This window comes from Hyaena hyaena, unplaced genomic scaffold (assembly GCF_003009895.1).
Source record: "Hyaena hyaena isolate Hyena2069 unplaced genomic scaffold, ASM300989v1 scaffold_87, whole genome shotgun sequence".
NCBI classification, from domain to species: domain Eukaryota; kingdom Metazoa; phylum Chordata; class Mammalia; order Carnivora; family Hyaenidae; genus Hyaena; species Hyaena hyaena.
In genome coordinates, this window is record NW_024080718.1 from 410,292 (window position 1) to 432,632 (window position 22,341).

General features: G+C 40.3%; 1 protein-coding gene and 1 pseudogene across 1 annotated transcript in view; one reads left to right on the forward strand and one right to left on the reverse strand.

Moving 5' to 3' along the window:
• SRGAP1 (SLIT-ROBO Rho GTPase activating protein 1) overlaps window positions 1–22,341 on the forward strand; it is a 286,653-nt gene that overhangs the window by 257,817 nt on the left and 6,495 nt on the right. Inside the window, exons 16-21 of the mRNA XM_039234288.1 lie at window positions 29–134; window positions 4,470–4,694; window positions 6,872–6,951; window positions 17,363–17,543; window positions 18,986–19,120; window positions 19,258–19,597. Coding sequence (XP_039090219.1) covers window positions 29–134; window positions 4,470–4,694; window positions 6,872–6,951; window positions 17,363–17,543; window positions 18,986–19,120; window positions 19,258–19,597 — 1,067 coding nt within the window. The remainder of the gene's footprint in view (window positions 1–28; window positions 135–4,469; window positions 4,695–6,871; window positions 6,952–17,362; window positions 17,544–18,985; window positions 19,121–19,257; window positions 19,598–22,341) is intronic.
• On the reverse strand, window positions 10,406–10,789 carry LOC120233160 (annotated as a pseudogene).

Genomic DNA, 22,341 nt, shown 5'->3' on the forward strand with positions numbered 1-22,341 from the left:
TCCTAACCATGTTCTCTTCTGTCTGTAGGAATAGATAATCTCTATGAGAGGGCGCTTCACATCCGCAAACTCCTCCTGACCTTGCCTAGGTCCGTCCTTATAGTGATGAGGTACCTCTTTGCCTTCCTCAATCAGTAAGTACCCTAATACTCTGCCAGAATGTCTATCTTCCATTCCATTTGTACTGCTCTGAGTTCTCTTTTTGTTCTTAGATTCTATGAAATGTATATTGGGTGCCATTTATCAACAGAGTCAAAGAGAAGATGATTGAATATATACCAAAGTTCTGTTTTTCCCCAGCAGATCAAGGTCATTTCATGACAGATGAAAGATGCAGAAACTATGGCCTTACATCCAAAATATACAAATATTACTAAAAAGAATTACTTGTTCAGTGAAATATGTTTTTCCATCTTCCATCCAAAGTTAATGTCATGAATGTTTTTGTCAAAATGATGCAAACCACCTGCTCACTGCAGAAAATTTCTGTGATTTTTGATGTTGTAGTCAAGGAAGGAGGTCAACTATAGATGCAAATCATATACAGATCCAAGAAAGAATTTCTGTAAATTCAATATAATGAGACCTTGTCAAGAGGAAGATATTTCTAAGTCTCTAAAACAATGTAACAGAACCCTTAAAATAATCACTGCCTTATTTTCAAAGAAACTTCATTGTTGTAACTTGGGCAACTGGATTTTCATTTGCGTTACTTCCTAATAACAAAAATGGGTCCCATTACAAGAATATCTTCCTCAAGTCGTATGTGAGAGTCCCCTTGTTATTCAATGACCCAGTTAAGTAATTAGAAATAAAAGAATCTAAGGGGAATAAGCTCAGGGAAATGCCGCCTTCCCCATGTGGCACAAATTCTCCCTAAAATTAGGATATGTTCTCTTCTCTATTTCATTAGACATTTAAAGTTCTCAGAAGCTATGAGAACTTACTATCACCCTGCTAACTATTTCTGAAATCATACACAGTCAGGTTGACCCCGAAAACCAAGTATCACGGGGAAATGCTTGCAAGGAAATAAAATATGCACAAATGACAATCAGTAGGAACCCATTTGTACAGAAGTCATCACTGGAAATAAGCAGTGTCTAGCGAGATGGATATACACTACGTGTAGGTTAAATAGATGGCCATAAATTTTACCTTTAAAAAGGCTAGCTACCCTGGAAAGTTCCTCCCCTTTCTGGTGAAGATGAGTGGGATTCTTAGGTCTGTTGGATCTGCAGGCAAGGATTTCAACCAACTAGAGGCCTTCTTGACTGCTTAAACCAAAAAGCAAGGTGAGATCACATCTCACCAAGCTGCTGTCATTTCCAAATTCTGGAAGAGCCTAAAACAAAAATTCGAGATTGCCCATGAACCAGAGCCCTTTGGACAGTGGGCTTCAGGGTGAGCAGGAGAATTGGCGGCAAATCCCAGTCCAAGCACTTGGCTCCAATACACACCCCTGTTGCTATAATGAAGCTGGAAATAGGGAAACATGGACAGGAACCTGGATTCCTATGAATTCAGGAATTTGACCTGCCTAGCTGAAAATGGAATTGTTGAAGCAAAGGTGTTCAGGATCCATCCCCAGTGACCTTGGGTGTGTTTTTTTTGGTGTGTGTGTGTCTGTGTCTGTGTGTCTGTGTGTGTCTGTGTCTGTGTTTAAATCTTACGCCCTCATTAGTATTAAATCCTCAAATTAAAAAAAAAATCTGGAGTCTTGCTGTCTTCACCTTTAATTGCACGTTGCCTCCCCTCCCCTAGTATGAACTGCCTTTTGCATTGCTGCTGGCCCTCTGTGTGCTGTCCCCACTGAATTTTTCTCACACATCTGAGTAAAACCCACCGTGAACCAATAAACTACAGTAGACTAGGAAAGCAGAGCATGAATCAAGAAAGTTGTCAGGGGCGCCTGGATGGCTCAGTCGGTTAAGCCTCTAACTCTTTTTTTTTTTTTTTTTTTTTTAATTTTTTTTTTTTTTAATGTTTTATTTATTTCTAGGAGAGAGAGAGAGACAGCGTGAGCAGGGGAGGGTCAGAGAGAGAGGGAGTCACAGACTGAAACAGGCTCCAGGCTCTGAGCTGGCAGTCAGCACAGAGCCCGACGCGGGGCTCGAACCCACGAACGGCGAGATCATGACCCAAGCGAAAGTCGGACGCTTAACCGACTAAGCCACCCAGGCGCCCCTAAGCCTCTAACTCTTGTTTTCAGCTCAGGTCATGATCTCATGGTTCCTGACTTAGAGCCCCTGTATCAGGCTCCGTGATGACAGTGCAGAGCCTCCTTGTGATTCTCTCTCTCTCTCCCTCTTTCTCTGCCCCTCCCTCCCCTTTGCTCTCCCTGTCTCTCTCTCTCAAAAATAAGTAAACTTTTAAAAAAGGTAAAAAAAAAAAAAGTTCTCAAAACCTGAATCAAACTCACTATGTATCTCAACAGAAAGCAAATAGCCGACTGGCATTGCTTTCAGCACGTCTGCCCAAAGGTGCCCCCTGGCTTGCTGCACCTGCCTTCATGCAGAGACAAGCCCCAGCCTCTAGAGGAGGAATGCTTGGGGCAGGAATTCTGAGAAGAAAAATAACCTATTCTCTCTTTTTTTTTTTTTTTTATTAATATTTTAAAAATGTTTTTTTTTTTTTTTTTTTTTACAAATAGTTTACTGTCAAATTAACCTATTCTCTCTTAATTGTAAAATTGAAACCTGGATATAACACTTTTATGTCAAGATTTTGCTCTTCAAGCCAGCACTAAATGAAAGACCCAGAAAGATTAATTGTGACTCTCCCCGTTGAGCTTACATGTGTCTTTTGAAAATTAGACCATTCTTATTCTGAATCTCACTTCTCCTCCGTGCATCTATTTTCCAGATGATCTGTAACATGATCGTTCCCTTTATTGTGAACTTTTCTAAAAGACTATAGGCTTGAGAAATGACAGAAGGGAAAGACATATGTTAGCTGAGGAGATGATGCTTTTGTATTTTCGACTTTCTAGGCTATCATTTCCAAAAAAGGGTAGAGTATCAGGTCATGTGGTATTTTAGTTTCTTTGTGTCTGTCACCGTCCCACAAATGTGTCTGAGTCTCTTTTTTTCTTCTTCCATTTGTCATCTGTTCACCTGGATTTTACATTTCCTTTCAAGATTGACATTTTCTTCACAGAAAGATAATACCTCTGGCTTCTCCCTAGAACAGCACCTTTTGTATATGTTAGGGGCAGAGCAAAAAAAAAAAAAAAAAAAAAGAAAGAAAAAAGCTGGTTTATTTTGAGGTGCCTGTGGGAAATACCTCACAGATGCCCATAGGGTTGAATTTAGAAATTAATATGAAGCAACGAGAAATCTCCCCAAAGTTTGTAATTTGCCAGCTTTAAAAGAGAGAGAACTGAGGATTCTTTTTCCCTTCTCTTGCACTTACAATGTCTTTTCTAACATTGATGGAGTTGTGTTGGTAGTCTTACCCAAAAGCACATTATAAAGCCTGGAGTTGTTTGCTTTCTTTCAGCAGTTTCAAAGAAAAGGTGCTTTGTTTTCCTCAAGGCTTTCCTCAAGATTTATAGGAGAAAACTGAAATCTGAGATGTTTCGGATTAGTGGGAGGACAGTTTTGAAGACATCCATCAAGCTTTATGGATCTCTCTACTGACCTTCCCAGATTTATTTGAGTAGCATTTAGAGCCTGACCATAGTGTTTACAAATGAAACTCATTTGCTTGATCCTGGTCTCCATTGTAATAGAAATTATCTTAAACTCTTGTGGCTTTGAAAAATGCCACTTAATTAAGCACATAGGATTTATATTCCCCTTAAGGTTTCTTTCTAGTTGAAAGTTTTTAAGTTTCTTTACTTCCTTTGGAATTTGTTGAGCCAGCTTAAAGTAGTGTGGGACATCATTTATTCTAATAATAAAAACCAGATAAAATGCTTTGGATCCCTGTTTTCAAAATAGAAAGTATTTTATTAAACATCAGTTTTCAGGGCACCTGGGTGGCTCAATCAGATAAGCATCCGACTTTCACTCAGGTCATGGTCTTGCGGTTCATGAGTTCAAGCCCCCATGTCGGGCTCTGCACTTACATTTCGGGTTGGGATTCTGTGTCTGTCTCTTTGCCCCTCCCCCATTCATGCGTTCTCTTGCACGCGCATGTGCTCTCTCTCTTTCTCTCAATACTAAATATGCATTTTTTAAAAATCAGTTTTCTTTTTTCTCGTTCTTTTTTCTTAATTTTTTAAATGTTTTATTTATTTCTGAGAGAGAGATAGACACAGCGTGAGCAGGGGAGGGTCAGAGAGAGAGGGAAATAGAATCTGAAACAGGCTCCAGGATCTGAGCTAGCTGTCAGCACAGAGCCTGACACGGGGCTCAAACCCATGAACCGTGAGATCATGACCTGAGTCGAAGTCAGATGCTTAACCGACTGAGCCACCCTGGCGCCCCTCTCTTGTTCTTTTCTAACTTTTCTTTCTTCCATAGCCTTTCACAGTACAGCGATGAGAACATGATGGACCCTTATAACCTGGCCATTTGTTTTGGCCCGACATTGATGCCCGTCCCAGACATACAGGATCAAGTGTCTTGTCAGGCACACGTTAATGAAATTGTCAAAACCATCATCATCCACCATGAAACTATTTTCCCAGATGCTAAAGAGCTGGATGGCCCTGTTTATGAGAAATGTATGGCTGGGGATGACTACTGGTAAGTTCAAGCATTTTAGTCTTTCCCCTCCCCTGGAAAAATTATGGAAGTATAGATATCAATTTAATTAAGAAAAATAATTGACTCTAAGTTGCCAAAGATTCCAATTTTTAAAAAAGAAGAAGTAGGAACACTTGAGATTAGAATACTAAGACCCATGAGAACATGGCCTCTCCTAGGGAAACTCCTTTTCATCCCCTCCCTTTTCCCCCAAGGATCACATCCTTTAAGATATATCCACCCCATTGTAACTTCTGTAGAGAATAATGGTTTTGATATGTATCATATAGAGCTGTATTAATTTCACTTTTATATCAAGCAAAGATAACTGATTGAACTGACAGATTTTGTTTTCATTCTGAAATAGTTTTGGCGCCAACTATTTCAAGTTTATCATTTTAAAGGAGCCCTCTCAACCAAATATGTTTTCATTCTTAATTATTTCCATTCTTAATAAAAAATGTTATCCTAACCAATTATACTAGTAATGGTCATTTTAAGCAAATTTAATTTATTTAACTAACTTATTATTAATATGTCATTGGGACAAAAAAAATTGAATGAAAGTATAGTCGCCTCCCAATGAAGTATAAAAATGGGGAAGGTGTAGTTGAATAATCCCAAAGGTAGGGAACCCTAAAATGTTCATGTTCACTAATTGATATATGAATTCCAACTTCTCAGAAGTCATAAACAATGAAAGTACCTTTGGTTCCTTGAGCACCTACTGTGTGCCAGTTACTTGGTGTGATCACTTGGCATGTGATCACTTTATACACTAACCACTTTACCAAGTAAAGTGAGGCCAAGGAGCCTCTCCAATGCCTAACTGTAACTGGAGGCAGCCCAGGTCTGTCTGATTCCAAAGCCCACGTGACCCTTCCCACTCAACAGCTGCCTCCCAGCCCACCTCAGAAACTGTTCTGTGCAGCCCAGATTCAGAAAGGAGACCTACCTAAACCCATTCTGGACCCTCCTCAGGACAGTATCCCAGTAGCTCATGAGGGATTAAGTAGAAGGTAGTACAAGTAGCTGAAAGATCTTAAATACCTGAAAGTATACTTAAACCATCATAATGGGGTTAAACCACAGCGTGATTGGATTATGCCTTAAGAAAACTATTTCCAGAAGCACTCCTTTCTAAATTAATGACAAAGCATGATAGAGTCCAGTTCCTTTTTTTTTTTTTTTTTGATAGATTCCAGTTCTGTGGTGTATCTAGTAATTTTACATATGAAATTGAATTTTATAATGTTTACTTGAGCACTTACTGTGTCCAGGGTACTGACTGATCTTGGCTCTAGGAAGATAAATGTATCAAACTCAGCCCTGGTGAGATGCATAATTTTATCTTCACAGTCATACTTATTGCAAACCTAGTGTCATAGTATTTCCAAATATTCAGGGCCATATAAGTAGGTTTTGCTTTCTAATTCCTTTTATCAAAGAGTGATATGTGGAAGGCCAGTCAGTATCTGGCATCTGATGTGTTGCATCCTACAACTTTTGTGGTCACCACTCTTTTACAAACAAGGAAAAGCCCCGTAATAAGGAGTCTTGCAGCCAGTAATATGTGCTTGATTATGTTCTTTGCCCATTCATAGTGTTTCCATGGGCAACTGCTCATTTCAAACAGAAAGTCTATGAGAAAGCAGTTAATCTTCTCGCCAACACCACCTATATAAATGGGCTTTTACAGCAACTTGCGGTAGATGCGTTCCATTTGCCAGCATACATTTGAGGAGTCTGGTAGTGTTAAAGGGTAAGTTTTAAAAAAGAATAAGATTGTGAGTCTCACAAATCTAAAATGAACACATGTCAAGAAAAGATGGGAAAGATACTATAGTCAATTTAAAGCAGAAATCAAGGAGCCATCAATTTATATGCAGTAAGGAATAGTGAAATGAATTTACAAAAACTCGTGTATCCATAGGACAATAGTCGTATTCCACCAGAATTCAACCAATTCTAATTTCTGTGGATACGAATTACCTATCAATGATGAAGGACCTACACTCCCATAAGACCAGATAATCCTTGAGGCTCCAGCATCTCATCGAAAGCCTATCCAGTGACTCTTCTGCCACTCCAGTCTTATGTCTTTACCTATAGTGGGAGTTGTTCAGTTTTGAAATCCTTCCTTCGGCTTTATCTGAATTTCTGTTTCCACCTGGCAGTGACAGCCCATACAGTGAGCACGGTACATTGGAGGAAGTGGATCAGGACGCTGGTACGGAGCCCCACACCAGTGAGGACGGTATGCCCTTGTACCTATACCGTTGTAAAACTAATCTTAATATCCATTTTTTAAGAATTGTTTATATTAAGAATTCAGTGGGTACAAAAGAACATTTATCAAATATATGTAAAGTATGAAGAATAATAGTACAGTGAACACCACAAACCCCCACCAAGTTTAAGAAAAGTGACATCATTACCTTTGCTCTTCTCTGTTCTCATTGCCTTCCTTACTCCCTCAGGGGCAACCACTCTGTTTGTTTTTAGATGGTTTATTGTTTCATTTTCTATTTTATTTAATGTTTATTTTTTTAATTAAAAAAATTTTTTTTAATGTTTTATTTATTTCTAGGAAAGAGAGACAGAGACAGCATGAGCAGGGGAGGGTCAGAGAGAGAGGGAGACACAGAATCTGAAGCAGGCTCCAGGCTCTGAGCTGGCAGTCAGCACAGAGCCCGACGCGGGGCTTGAACCCACGAACTACAAGATCATGACCTAAGCGAAAGTCGGACGCTTAACCGACTAAGCCACCCAGGCGCCCCTAAAAAATTTTTTACTGTTTGTTTTAGAGAGAGACAGAGTGTGAGTGCGAGGGCAGAGAGAGAGAGGGAGACACAGAATCCAAAGCAGGCCCCAGGCTTTGAGCTGACAGCAGAGAGCCTGATGCAGGGCTCAAACCCATGAATTGCAACATCGTGACCTGAGCCAGAATGGGATGCTTAACCAACTGAGCCACTCAGGCGCCCCTTTAATGCTTATTTTTGAGAAAGAGAGAAAGAGCATGGGAGAGGGCCAGAGAAAGAGAGAGAGAATCCCAAGCAGGCTCTGCACTATGAGCTATCAGTGGGTCTCAAACAAACCCTCAAACGGTGAGATCAAGACCTAAGCCTAAATGAAGAGTCAGACTTTCAACAAACTGAGCCACCTAGGTGCCCCTTGTTTTCTATTTTCCTGAACTTTCTGTAAATCGAATCATACTGTAAACAGTTGCCATGATTTTTTTTTTTTTTTTTTTGAGAGGCAAAGAGCACAAGTCGGGGAGGGACAGAGAAAAAGGGAGACACAGAATCTGAAGCAGGCTCCAGGCTCTGAGCTATCAGCACAGAGCCCGCCGCAGGGCTCAAACTCACAAACTATGACATCATGACCTGAGCCAAAGTCGGATGTTTAACCAACTGATTGAGCCACCCAGGTGCCCTGCCATGATTATTTTCTACTCAGTATTATACTCCTGCAATTTACCCACATTGTTACAGCAATTAAAATCATTTATTTTACGTTTGTATAATATTCCAGAGTATTTACTTTGTTATTGGTGAATATGTGAGGTGTTCTCTATTTTTTGCCATTAAAAACAGTGCTGCTATGAATATTTTGAACATGTGTGGTACTGCAATACTGCAAATACACAGGAGTTTCTTCAGGAGTAGCATGTTTTCCTAGGAGTAGGCCTGTTTTCAACTTGACTAGGTAAAGCCAAACTGGTTTTGAAAATAGTTCTAATGTGGGGCACCTGGGTGGCTCAGTCAGTTGAGTGTCTGACTTTGCCTCAGGGCATGATCTCACAGTACATGGGTTCGAGCCTCGCGTCGGGCTCTGTGCTGACAGCTCAGAGCCTGGAGCCTGTTTTGGATTCTGTGTCCCCCTCTCTCTCTGCCCCATCCCTGTTCATGCTCTGTCTCTCTCTGTCTCAAAAATAAATAAAACGTTAAAAAAAAATTTTTTTTAAAGAAAGAAAATAGTTTTAATGATATACACCCTGCCAGCAATATGTTGGTCTTTTGGTTGGATATATTCATCCACACTTAATTTTATCAGTAACAAATATTGTCATCTTTGCCAGTACTGTCAGTGTATAAGGTATCTTGTGATTTTAATTTGCATTTCTCTGGTTACTGATGAAGATGTTATTTTGCATTATAGAGTATCAAAAGGAAATTTGGTGTATAGTAAGGGCAACAGATATCAGGAGATGATTACCACTGAAAAGATACTTTGTTATTCACAGTGCCCAGGAGAAAAGGGTCCATCATGCCTCTCCCGGCCACAGGGAAAAGCACCAGGTTGATCAGAAGGCAGCTATAGAAAGAGCAGCTAGGCAGGAGCCTTTGCTGTGGTTTACGCAGGAAGCGACAGGCGGGGCAGGGCAGAAGGGTTTCGGATCCGGCTAGTTTGCATCATTTCAGCAGGCTCTGGGTTACAGGCACTGGCTCTAGTCTGTTACCTGGCGCAGGAGATTAGGGCATATGGATAGTGACCCCAAGGAGATGGTTGGGGTGTTGGGCTCTGGATTGGTGGGTTTGTGTTTGAAAAGCACACCAGTTGTTTACCCTACCTGTAGGAATTGGTAGACCTTGGGAGGGATAGTCCCTCCAGCAGCACCCAGGCTCCAGATGTCAGAATGCAGAAAATAAAACACACAGCTCATGTAGCCACCGATACTAACTTTTATATGCTTTGCTTTTTTGTGTGGAAATTTTGTCAAGTCTTTTGCCCACGTAGGTCCCATTTGCCCACTGGTAGTTTCTCTCAGCTGTTTTTGCTTGGTTTAGTTTGATTTGGCATTGGTTTTTTTTTTTTTTTTTTTTTCTTATTTCTGAGAGTTCTTTGTGGGTCTGGATCGGGTCTTTTATTACTGTGCATATGTTTTGCAAATATCTTGTGCTCTGTAATTTGTCTTTCATGTGCTTATTGTTATGATTTTTTGCTGAACAAGGAGATTTTAAAGGAGTTGAAGTTACTGATCTTTCCTTCATGCTTGTTTTCACTTTGTGTCTCCTTTAAGAAATCCTTTTGTGCCCTGAGGTAATGAAGGTAATTCCCCATATTCTTTTTTAAATCCTTTCAGGATTTCTTTTTCACACATAGGTCTTTAATCTACCAGAAATTTCTTTGGTGGAATGGGGTGAGGTTGGGGTCCATTCTGTTTTGTCCCAGCATTAATCGTTCTTTCTCCACAGCTCTGCATAAATCACGTGGCCTCTCTGCACGAGTCTATCTCTGGGCTCTCTGCTTTCCACTGGTCTCCTCCAGTCTATCCCTCCTTTCTTAACTTTGATATCTTTTAATAAATCTTAATCTTTGACAAATCAAGACCTCTGACCCTGTTCTCCTTAGCAATTCTTGATCTTTACGACTTCACTTACATTTTAAACTCAGTTTTCCAACTCCTTGAAACAAAAACTGAAAACCTGTTCGGTTGTTTTTTGTTTTGTTTTGTTTTTGGCAGTTGCACTGATTCTATGTACGTGGAATTAATGTGGAAAGAAATAGATATTTTTATAATATTCAGTTTTCCAGTCCACAAACATATTGAATGTCTCTCAATAAACTTTAATACTTTTCCCTTTAGAGATCTTTTTTTCTTTTTCTAACAAGTTTAATCTTTAACATTACTTTTTAACACTTTTTTTCTCATTTTAACAGTTTTTTTTTTTTAACAATTTTTATTTAAAATCATATCTAAGATTACTTTATTCCTTCATTCTCTCATTAGTTTCTTCCTTATATTTGCTACTTGGCAAGACTTGGCTTTATGTTCAAGGTCTTTGTCTGGGTTTCATCTAGGGATACCCACCTTGCCAGGGTGAACACCCACACGGGCAGGCGTGCCGTCCGCCTTCTCCCTCTGTACTTTACGTAGATGACGTATTTTTTCCTGTATACCTGGACTACTTTGCCAATTCGCTGACCCTTGTAGTGTCCTCCTACAACCTGTACTTCATCATCTTTTTGGATGGGCATAGATCGGACGTCGTACTTCTCTCCCAGCTCTGTGGAAAGAGGGGAAGACATAAGCTTCCCGCGAATGTGGAAAGACGCCTTTTGTGACTCTTGCTCTGTTCAGAAGTCACCCAAGAATTGAGAATTGAACATCATTTTGGCCACTGGCACTTCAGCGATGGCCATTCAAGACTTTTTTATTTTTATTTATTTATTTTTTTAATATTTTTATTTTTATTTCTAGGAGAGAGAGAGAGAGAGACAGCGTAAGCAGGGGAGGGTCAGAGAGAGAGGGAGTCACAGACTGAAACAGGCTCCAGGCTCTGAGCTGGCAGTCAGCACAGAGCCCGACGCGGGGCTCGAACCCACGAACCGTGAGATCATGACCTAAGCGAAAGTCGGACGCTTAACCGACTAAGCCACCCAGGCGCCCCCATTCAAGACTTTTTTAATACAAACATATAAAGCTGTCAGTTTTCTCTTAGTACCTCTTGAGCGGTATGCATGATCCTTTTATTCTTCCTTTAGCTGTGACTAATCCGCTTTAAACCGATCCATTGCAGTTTATATTTTTTTCCTACCAGTTGTGTGGTTCACTTTCCTATCTGCTGTTTAATCATTTCTTAGAGTCTTTTGCTCTCTAGTCATATTAATCCTTTCCATCGTTTTAAATTGTGATTCTGATCATTCTAATATCTGCATTCTTCCTGCATTTATTTTTGTTGTTTCTCGCTCATTGAGTCTTATTTTCCGGAGTATTTTGTAAATTTTTTATGTGTTCCTCCAGAGAATCTTTTCATTTACTTCTGCCTGGGGCATAACCAACTTGGGACCATATTGAATTTTTAGCTTGAGGTTTTCCAGGCCACCCAGGTTGTGTGATTTTAAACTATAAACCTGCCTGAGGACTGGAATGTGGTTAGGGTTCTTGGAGAGGATTTGTTCCAACATTTGAGATAGATTCTTTTTTTTTTTTCTTTAAGTCTGGGAGGGGGCGGGGTGATGTATACACTCTGTGGAGAAGTATGGAGGGCAGGAAGGCAAGAAGATTTCTAGCACTAGAAATTCACCATGACACTGTGGGTGTGATCTTTTGTGGAGGAGGCTTACATTCCTCACACCCAGCACACCCTGGACTTCGTTTTGTGTCCAAAATGAAAGCTTAAGTTAACCAGGCAGGGAAAGTGCCCTCAAGGCAAACTCTGACTCACATTTTCTAGTGTTCTGTTTATCTTACTGCGTTCCCACTTCCGTTGAGTGTTTTGTCTTTGATATTCCCTACTGTGGTGGTAGCTTATTAATGCAATTACAAAGATTTTATTTAATCCAAGATTTTTCATTAATTGCAACAAAAGGGTAATCAGGATGTCTCATGTCTACTCTCTGATTTTTAAAAAAATGTGTGTTTTGAAAAGTAAGATGAATGGACATTTTCAGAACTTCATTTAGAAGAAATTCTTTACAACAAGAGCTTCTACTTCTGTGATGTTGCTTTTGAAAGTCTCTGAGCCATATCCTTGCCACCATCCCTTCCTTTTACTTGAGTTTCTTTGTTTCTCCATGTGATTTATTCCTTTCTCACTGATGACTTCTCTGTCTCCTTCAGATTTTTTCCTAGTGGCAGGAAAAGCTAAGACAGCCCCAGCCACCTCTCTTCCTAAACATCAGCCTCCTCACCATGCCATCTGTTAGTTGTTCTTACCTCTTGACTACAAAAGAAAAACTTCACCGGGGGCTCTGTGTTTTCGATAATGTTTTAACCATGTATACCTGATTTTGCTGGAAAGGAAACCATTGCGTACAGAGGACAGCTATCCTTGCCCACAAGCCAACCTGTAAAGTTCCGTAACTAAATTAACTAGAGTATTGATTATTTTTTTTATCCTCTGGGTATTGTATTTTCTTTTGTCCATCATGATATCGCTAGAGAAGGATAGCTTTGTTCCTGAAAGAGAGGCTATCATTGAACAAAACCAGCACCTGCAAAGGCAGTGGGTAACAGAGGTAGAAGGGAAAGTGTCAGAGACAGCAGGTCCCCTAGAGAAAATGTGATGTACTAGCATCTTGTATAAAATGACAAGAAAAGGGGCGCCTGGGTGGTTCAGTCAGTTAAGTGTCTGACTTCAGCTCAGGTCATGGTCTCACGGTTCGTGGGTTTGAGCCCCGCGTCAGGCTCTGTGCTGATAGCTAACTCAGAGCCTGGAGCCTGTTTCAGATTCTGTGTCTCTCTCTGTCTCTGACCCTCCCCTGCTCACGCTCTCTCTCTCAGAAATAAATAAAACATTTTAAAAAAATGACAAGAAATGGAAATCTAAGACTTGACAGTACTGGGCAGTCAGAAAAATCATTTGTACTGAGTTTTACGCCCTTTGCCTGGTTATAATAGCCATTCAAGAAAATGAAGTTACCATGTTCACTCTTACTGTTACCAATAGCAGCAGCATTCTTCCGGGTCTCTGCAGGGCCTTAGAGGACTGTGTGGCTCTCTGTGAAAGGATCCAGTGCACCGCCATGCCCTGAGATCGATTTGCTCTGCAAGAAGTAGACTAAGAGGTGTATACGTAGCTGACTGATTGACATTGACTGTGGAATGACTCCCAGAGGAGTAGAAAGAGTCAAAATAATCAAATTGCTCAGAATTACTAATGGATACGGAATTACCAATAAAAATGTATTTCTGATTCATCTGGTCATTCTTTCATAATCTCTCCACATTTGAATTAAATAAACAGAGTCTGATAATCCTGTTGCTAGTTATTTCAAGAAATAAAAAGAGATGACAAGCATTAAGTGCATGATTATGAAATTATGATAAAATACATATGTATCTGTTAAATAATCTAAAGTAGACCTTGGCCAGCATTGACAGTGGATGACTGAATGTCTAATTAATATCTAATTAATGTCTAAAGAACATTAATGGCTCTTTCTCCATTTCCCTCTGACAGGTACATAAACTGTACACTATGTTATGGGCTGGTATTTTTTTTTTTTCCAGTAAAATGAAATTCAAATTACAGGGGCATGTTTACATAGGAATTTGAGAACTACATATCATAAAGTTCTTTTTAACAAATGGGCATGTCTTCTTTCCTTCATGGATATGTTTATTCATGTCCCCTGCACCATGCACATGTTTATTTCTGTTCCTAAAGGAGAGCTGGGGGTTAAAAAATTGGCATCTGTCATCTCTGACTTATTCTTTATCTGCAGTTTTAGAACAAACTATAAAGTCAGTCTCTTTGAATATATAGTCCCTTCTCTGTGAAGCAGGTTTGTAGATATTTAATAAAGCTGCTATTCATATTGTTTTAATAATATAGGGGCACCTGGGTGGCTCAGTCAGTTAAGCGCCAACTTCAGCTTAGGTCTTGATCACAGTCTGTGGGTTCGAGCCCTGCATCAGGCTCTTTTGACAGCTCGGAGCCTAGAGCCTCCGTCGGATTCTGTCTCCCTCCGTCTCTGCTCCTCCCTTGCTCACACTCTGTCTATCTCTGCCTCTCCTAAATAAATAAACATTAAAAAAACATTTTTTAAATAATTTTAGGAGAGAATACCAGCATGCTAACATACGATCTAAAAGTTATAGTCAGTTGTGGGGCGCCCGGGTGGCTTAGTCGGTTAAGCGTCCAGCTTTCACTCAGGTCATGATCTCACAGTTCGTGGGTTCGAGCCCCGCGTCGGGCTCTGTGCTGACTGCCAGCTCAGAGCCTGGAGCCTCTTTCAGAGTCTGTGACTCCCTCTCTCTCTGACCCTCCCCTGCTCATGCTGTCTCTCTCTCTCTCTCTCTCCTAGAAATAAATAAAAAACATTAAACAATTAAAAAAAAATTATAGTCAGTTGTTAAAGGACTTAAACTGTTGTTTTAAAATTATTTTTACACCTACTTTGCTGAGAAGTATATTACATGCATTCATAGCACTGTGATTCTGACATATGAAATATTATTCCCTTTAAACATTAACCATTAGCAAAAAGATGGGGCGATTTTTGTCTTTATTTTAAATGTACAGCTAAACTTTGTCAGGCTGTTTCATAGAAGGTAAACCCTAAGCTTTTTCAATGTGTTTTTTGATTTTTATGTTTGTGCCTTATGTGGCCCAGAGAATGTTTGAACTTATTAGGTGAGAAAGAAGCTTAGTTGACTACCCCAGGATTTCTTATGCAGTTATTCCATGCAAGAGAGTAAAGATACTTTAGGAATCTTTGGGGAAAAATTAACTGTTTTAAGTGGGAAGGTTCATTACCAAGCAAAACAGAAGACAGTTTCCTGAGAAAGTATTTGACAGATGAACAGGTTTCAATCTATTATGTGTACATATATTCTCGAGTATTTCGAAAGTAACACGTGCTCAGTTTATAGTAAATGACATATTGCTCGTTGCTTATACAGATCTCTAAACATTTAGCCTTATGTTGGTCCTTTCTGTGTATTATTGATTAGAAACTTCCTGGGGCGCCTGGGTGGCTTAGTCGGTTAAGCGTCCGACTTTCGCTTAGGTCATGATCTCGTGGTTCGTGGGTTCGAGCCCCGCGTCGGGCTCTGTGCTGACTGCCAGCTCAGAGCCTGGAGCCTCTTTCAGAATATGAAACACACTCTCTCTAACCCTCCCCTGCTCACGCTGTCTCTCTCTCTCTCTCCTAGAAATAAATAAAAATATTAAAAAAAAAAAAAAAAAGAAACTTCCTTCTCTGATGTTGATAGCAGGAATAAAGACAGCGGGGAATGGGGAAGACAGGAGGAAAGGTCAAACAGCCCAGAACTGAAGGGCTTTTTGCAAAAGCTGACGGAAGACATCTCTTGTAATTGTTTTATTTAGTTTGTCCTCTTAATTATCTTCAACTTTTGTGATCAGAATTAGATCAGGGCTGAAATTCCCATTCCAGGCCCAGAATTCAATAACTTTTATTTATTTATTTTTTTAATGTTTTATTTATTTCTGAGAGAGAGAGAAAGAGAGAGAGAGACAGCGTGAGCAGAGGAGGGTGAGAGAGAGAGGGAGACACAGAACTCGAAGCAGGCTCCAGGCTCTGAGCTAGCTGTCAGCACAGAGCCCGACGCGGGGCTCGAAACCACAAACCATGAGATCGTGACCTGAGCTGAGGTCGGACGCTTAACTGACTGAGCCACCCAGGCACCTCAATAACTTTTTTAAAATTTTTTATTTTTAGATTATTGTGGGTTCACATCTAATTGTGAGAAATATTACAGAACGACCCCAGGTACCCTCCTCCCAGCTTCCCTCCATGGCAAAATCTTACATAACTGCAGCATAATACTGCAGCCAGGAAATTGACATTGACACAGCCCATCTGCCATTATCATGTTGCACCAGTTCTTCATGCACTCGTCTGTGCGCTCCCCTTTTATAGCCATGGCCGTTCCTTCCCAGCCTCTGTCAACGACCAGTCTGCATCTTGATTATTATGTCATTTCAAACATGCTGTATAAATGGCATCATATAGTATATAACCTTTTGAGATTTTTTTTTCCCACTCACCATAATTCCCTTGAATATCTTTTGATCTCTGAGTAATTGAGGCACCTGAGTAGCTCAGTCAGTTAAGCGACTCTTGGTTTCAGCTCAGATTATGAGCTCCCAGTTTTATGAGTTCGAGTCCCATGTCAGGCTCAGTGCTAATAGTATGAAGCCTGTTTGGGATTCTCTGTCTCCCTCTCTCTCTGCCCCTCCCCAACTTGCATTGTCTCTGTTTCTCTCAAAATAGATAAACCTTTAAAAAAATTGTTTTTGGGGGATGCCTGGGTGGCTTAGTCGGTTAAAGCGTCCGACTTCAGCTCAGGTCATGATCTCAAGGTTCACGGGTTTGAACCCTGCGTTGGGCTCTGTGCTGACAGCTCATAGCCTGGAGTCTGCTTCGGATTCTATGTCTCCCTCTCTTTGTGCCACTCTCCCACTTGTGCTCTGCCTCTCTCTGTCTCTCAAAAATAAATAAATGTAAAAAAAATTTTTTAATAATAAAAAATAAAAAAAATTTTTTTTTCGATCTCTGGATAGTATAATATTTGAATCTGGTCCCTTAATTTGGGTACAGGACAGTCTAAGTTATGCTTGCTTCAAAGATAACTAGAATTTGTTACTGATGGTAGAGAAAACAAAGTTATTTTACTATTGGTGGTGGTTTGGAAGATGTGATAATGCCAGAAAAGTACAGGAAGAAACTAAATGTACTCAAATAAGATGTAATGTGCTGATTTTTATAAACTTCATTTTTCTTTGAATAAGCAAATAAAGCATAAACTCGCTCATGTTCTGGGACACTGAGTTTTCCGTGTCATCCATGGTTATTACCATGTTACAAGGGAGCTCCATCATTGTCAAAATACTACTGGAGATATCGTAGAGGATATTACAGCCCAAGGAGAGATCTCATAGATCATGTCGCAAAGCTTAAAATCATTTTTATTAGACTGTTGTTATATCTCTGGTAAGAGGCTGTGGAAATTAAGATCCAATGTTCAGTTTTTCTTTGCCTGAAAAACTGACAACAGCAAGAGAATGTTTTTCTGTATCCCTTTTAACAGCCTTATTTTGTGCTGCATTGATGAATTTGCTCATTACCGTGTTCAGTCTGGATAGTGAAATGGCCTTGTTTATTGCCAAGGCCTCATATGGAACTTTGACATAGTGTTTCATGCTTTCCTAACAGTTCTGGGCCCTCATCGTTTTCTGGTGTGTTCTTTGTAGAATGTGAGCCAATAGAGGCGATAGCCAAGTTTGACTACGTTGGGCGATCTGCCAGAGAGCTGTCCTTCAAGAAGGGTGCCTCCCTGCTGCTGTATCACCGCGCGTCTGACGACTGGTGGGAAGGAAGGCACAACGGCGTTGATGGGCTCGTGCCTCATCAGTACATAGTGGTGCAGGATATGTGAGTAGTGCCGGCTCCCACCGCCCAGCGCCCCCATCAGAAGATTCCAGCCACTGTCCTCAAACTGACCTTGGTCTTTCGGGAACAGAGCAGAAGGAATCGCAGAGCCCAGACCTCTGAGCCGGGCACAGTTCTTCGCCTTGATATTGGGTCTTTGCGAACGGTACTTTGGGGCCGGCAGGTTATCATTTCGCAAACACCGCCAGGTGATCTGGAGCAAGGGCTAGGGAGAGATGCATTTGGGAGCTTTCAGCCTCTTAGAAGGATCATCCTTGCAGAGAATAGCTTTAAGAGCTGTAGTAACACTGCTGGTTCCAAAACCAGAGGCACTTGTCTCTTGCTGTCTCACCACTGCTTTAATTCAGATTCCCCAGAGGGAAGATACTGACCTAAAGTCTAAAGAGAATTATCTCCAGCCTTCTTCTTCTTCTTCTTTTTTTAATATTGCTGTAATTTTTTAATGTTTGTTTATTTATTTTGAAGGAGAAAGAGTGCAAGTGGAGAAGAGAGAGGGAGAATGAACCCCAAGCAGGCTTCAGGCTGTCAGCACAGAGTCTGACATGAGGCTTGATCTTGGGAACCATGAAGTCATGACCTGAGCTGACCAACTGAGCCACCTTGGCACCCCTGCTATAATTATTTTTAAGTTTATTCATTTATTTGGAGGGGGGCGGAAAAGAGAGAGAGAGAGAATTGCAAGCAGGCTCTGCACAGAGCCTAATGCAAGGCTTGAACTCACGAACCACGACATCATGACCTGAGCCAAAATCAAGAGTCAGACGCTTAACTGACTGAGTCACCCAGGCACACCTTAATATTGCTATAATTTAAAAATATTTAAAGAGATGAGAAGACGCTCATAACCTATTAAGTGAAAGAAACAGGTTGCAAAACTATATGTACAGTATAATCTCTGTTTCGTGAGTATATTTCCCAGTGCAGCAATTTAAGAGCAGTTTTTCAAGGGAAAGAGAAATATACTACATGCAATGCATATTGTGATTAAATCATTCAGCCTAATTTTAGAAATGTTAAAATGTGTATCTCGGAATCCAAGAAATATTAAGTGCACTCTGTACAGACATGCAGTGATCTGTATCTAAGTCACATAAACATATAAGTAACTGTGGTATAAATACCATACATATATATGCAGACATCATAGATGTGTATCCAGGCATAGATAAAAAGTACAGAAGGATATTTTCTAAAATTCTAGCAGTAGTTGTGTCTGCTCATTATGTCCTATTATGGGTGATTGTGATACTGCTATTTTTTGTATATCTGAATCTTACAGTTTACCAATGAAATTATATTATTTTTATGATGAAAAAGTCATGTTGGTAAGAGAGAAAGACTTATAATAGGGAAATGCCATCCCTTATGTTTTTGTTCCCATTCATCTACCCAAAGACCCTCACTCCTGATTCTCATTGTTTCAGGGATGATACGTTTTCAGACACTCTGAGCCAAAAAGCTGACAGCGAGGCCAGCAGTGGGCCAGTCACTGAAGACAAGTCTTCATCCAAGGACATGAGCTCCCCAACAGACCGTCACTCTGATGGCTATTTAGCCAGGTAGGTGGAATCTGATCATCAAACTGCTGAACCTCCACTTTCCCAAGGGCTTTGAAGAGCCAAAGAACCAGCGGCTTCGCAGTATCATCCAGTGTGATAAGCTCTCCTATTTTCTCTCTCTTTTTGTTTGTGTCTAGACAAAGAAAAAGAGGAGAGCCACCCCCTCCACTAAGGCGTCCTGGCAGGACCAGTGATGGCCATTGTCCCCTCCACCCCCCACATGCTCTTTCCAACTCCTCTATTGACCTGGGGTCCCCAAACTTGGGCAGTCACCCCCGGGGCCTGCTGCAGAACCGTGGCCTCAACAATGACAGTCCTGAGAGGAGACGCCGACCAGGCCATGGGAGCCTGACCAATATCAGCCGACATGACTCCCTCAAGAAGATCGACAGTCCTCCTATTAGAAGGTCCACGTCATCAGGGCAATACACAGGCTTCAATGACCATAAGCCATTGGACCCAGAGACGATCGCTCAGGTAGGATGGATTTAATGGAGTGGCGCATGCTGTGTACCTGGGGTGTGATAAAGGAGGTATGCAGGATGTACTTTTTGTAGCCATGGTGTTTTGTAGAGAACAGCTAAAGAAAACCAAAGAAGTGAGCTCCTTCTTTAAAGCCTGTCTCAGGGTGTCTGTAGAAGAACCATTGGTTACTAGAAGGACCCAAGTGATTAGGTTCATATTGATTTAAAGAGAAACATGGCAGAAATGTAGGGCCAGGGCGTCAGAAAAGTCTGAAAAAGAATAATAATGAAGAAGGACCAGCCCTACCAGATCCTGAATGCATGCCAAAGAGAATAAGATAGACAAATTGATAAAAAGAATGGAGAGCCCAGAAACAGATAAATGTTAGTGTATGATAAACATGACCCTTCCAACTTAAGAGAAACGATGGATTCGTCAATAAATAACAGGGGAAATAATGGTTAGCTGTTTGAAGAACAGCACGTCTCAATCCTGAGTCACTCTTGACTTTTCAACAGTTAGTACCGAGGACTTTGTAGGGTTTTTTCATTATTAGAATTGACAAAGTGAGGGTAAAACAAAATTAATGGATTTCCATCATTCTGCCATTTTTCCTCTAGTGCTTTTTTTCTCCAGCACAGGCCATCAGAAAATATGGTTATCACTAATGACAAAACAGGTGAATAGATTCAGGATTTGCCATTTTAATCTAAAGTATCTTCCAGCTTTCTGAAGCTTAAAGACAAACTAAATTAATCAAAAAAGAGAGTGAATGAGACAAAAAATGTAACAAACATGGGGAAGTATTAAAAATGGATTTTTTTAAATCAAGAGTACCCAAGGAGACCTGGGTACTGATGTGACAAATTTCCAAGCTATTTTCACTGTCCTAACTAAAGAAAATTTTGGATGTAAATTAGATTGTGAGGAGTTTAATGTGTTTTTTTAAAAATTAAACCAATTTTAAATGTACAACAGTTTCTCAGTAAAAATCAAAAAGACTTGACCTTTTGGTTTTTCTCTGTTTGAAGTACCATACAGGGTCCATTGAGACCTATACAGAACCAGTGATATTTGATTACAGCTGAATTTAACGATTTGAGAAATCCATAACATCACTGCTTATAATAAACAGGTGAAACAGGATGTAGGTTAGAGAGACAGGGAATTAGGTGCTTGGGGATGGGAAGGCATAACAAGGTCTGTTTAACCCTTTTGCTTCTAGAACCAGGAAATCCTTTCATTGTAAATCATCAAAACAAAACTCAACAGATAAACCAGGCTCTGCACCATCTCTCTGGGGCAAATACTTGTGTCAAAAAAAAAAAAAAAAAAAAATCCATATGTTCAGCCTCAAATAGAAATCACATATGAAAACAATCACTTGGAAAGTGATGTCATCCTCACAAAATGGCCTCCAGCTGTGTCCTTTATTTCTCTTTCCATCTCATCTTCAGATTTTCCCGTGAGGATAAGTAAGCCCGCCATCATGGTGTTCATACCGAAAACATGCAGATTTTCTTCTTAAACAAATCAGCGGAGTCCCTGGTGGGGCTTATTTAAAAACAACAATATCCATATGTGGTCATCATATCTATTTAGCAAACCTTTATTGAGCACTTACTGTGTGTCAGGTCCTATGCTAGGCTTTATACGAGCAACGTTAAATCAATAACCAGCTGCTTTCTGAAGGTGCCAACAAGCCTGGGAGGGAGACAGGTATGGAAATCAGTTACCATTATGCAGCGCCATAAGGGTTAGGCTCCAGGTGAGCGACAGAAGCCCTGGGAGGGGCGCCTGGGTGACTCAGTCCGTTGAGCTGCTGACTTCAGCTCAGGTCACGATCTCCCGGTTTGTGAGTTCGAGTCCCATGTCGGTCTTTGTGTTGACAGCTCAGAGCCTGGAGCCTGCTTTGGATTCTGCATCTCCTCTCTGTTCCTCCCTCAATTGCTTGCATGCACGCATGTGCTAGCTCTCTCTTTCTCTCTCTTTCAAAAATAAATAAAACATTAAAAAAAATTTTTAACAAAGCAGCCCTGGAAGAGGAGAGACATGTTAGACCAGGGCAGTGCTACTTCAGCCCGCCTGTCTGGCTCACACAACGCTGTATGAAAAAACTCATAATGAGAAATTGTCCATCTTAACCATTTTTAACTGTAGAGTTCAGTAAACTGTATTCACATTTTATGAAACAAATCTCCAGAACTTTTTCATCTTAGAAAACTGGAAACCTATACCCACTGAGGAACAACTTCCCCTTTTCTCCTCACACTCAGTCCCTGCCTATGACCATTCTACTTTCTGCGGCTGTGAATGTGGGACTTCTTCATATAAATGAATCATACCTCATTTGTCTTCTTGTGACTGGCCTCTTATTTCATTTAACATAATGTCCTCAAAGTTCATCCATATTGTAGCGTGTGGCAAGATTCCCATCCTCTTTAAGGCTGAATAATATTCAACTGATATATATACCATGTTTTGCTTATGTATTCATCCATCGATGGAATATGCTCTACTTTTTTGAAACATATATTTTATAATTCCCCCTTTATCATCTGAAGTAAATTGATAGATGATATACCTAATTTGAAAAAAACCTATGATGCTCTAAATATAACATAGAGAAAAAATACAAGGAAATAAATATTAAAACAATTAAGTGTATTTCAGTTCATGCTTGACTACACTAGAAGACAGTGTAGTAAGATGCTTTCATCTATGTATATAATCACCATAAATACAATTAAAAATGC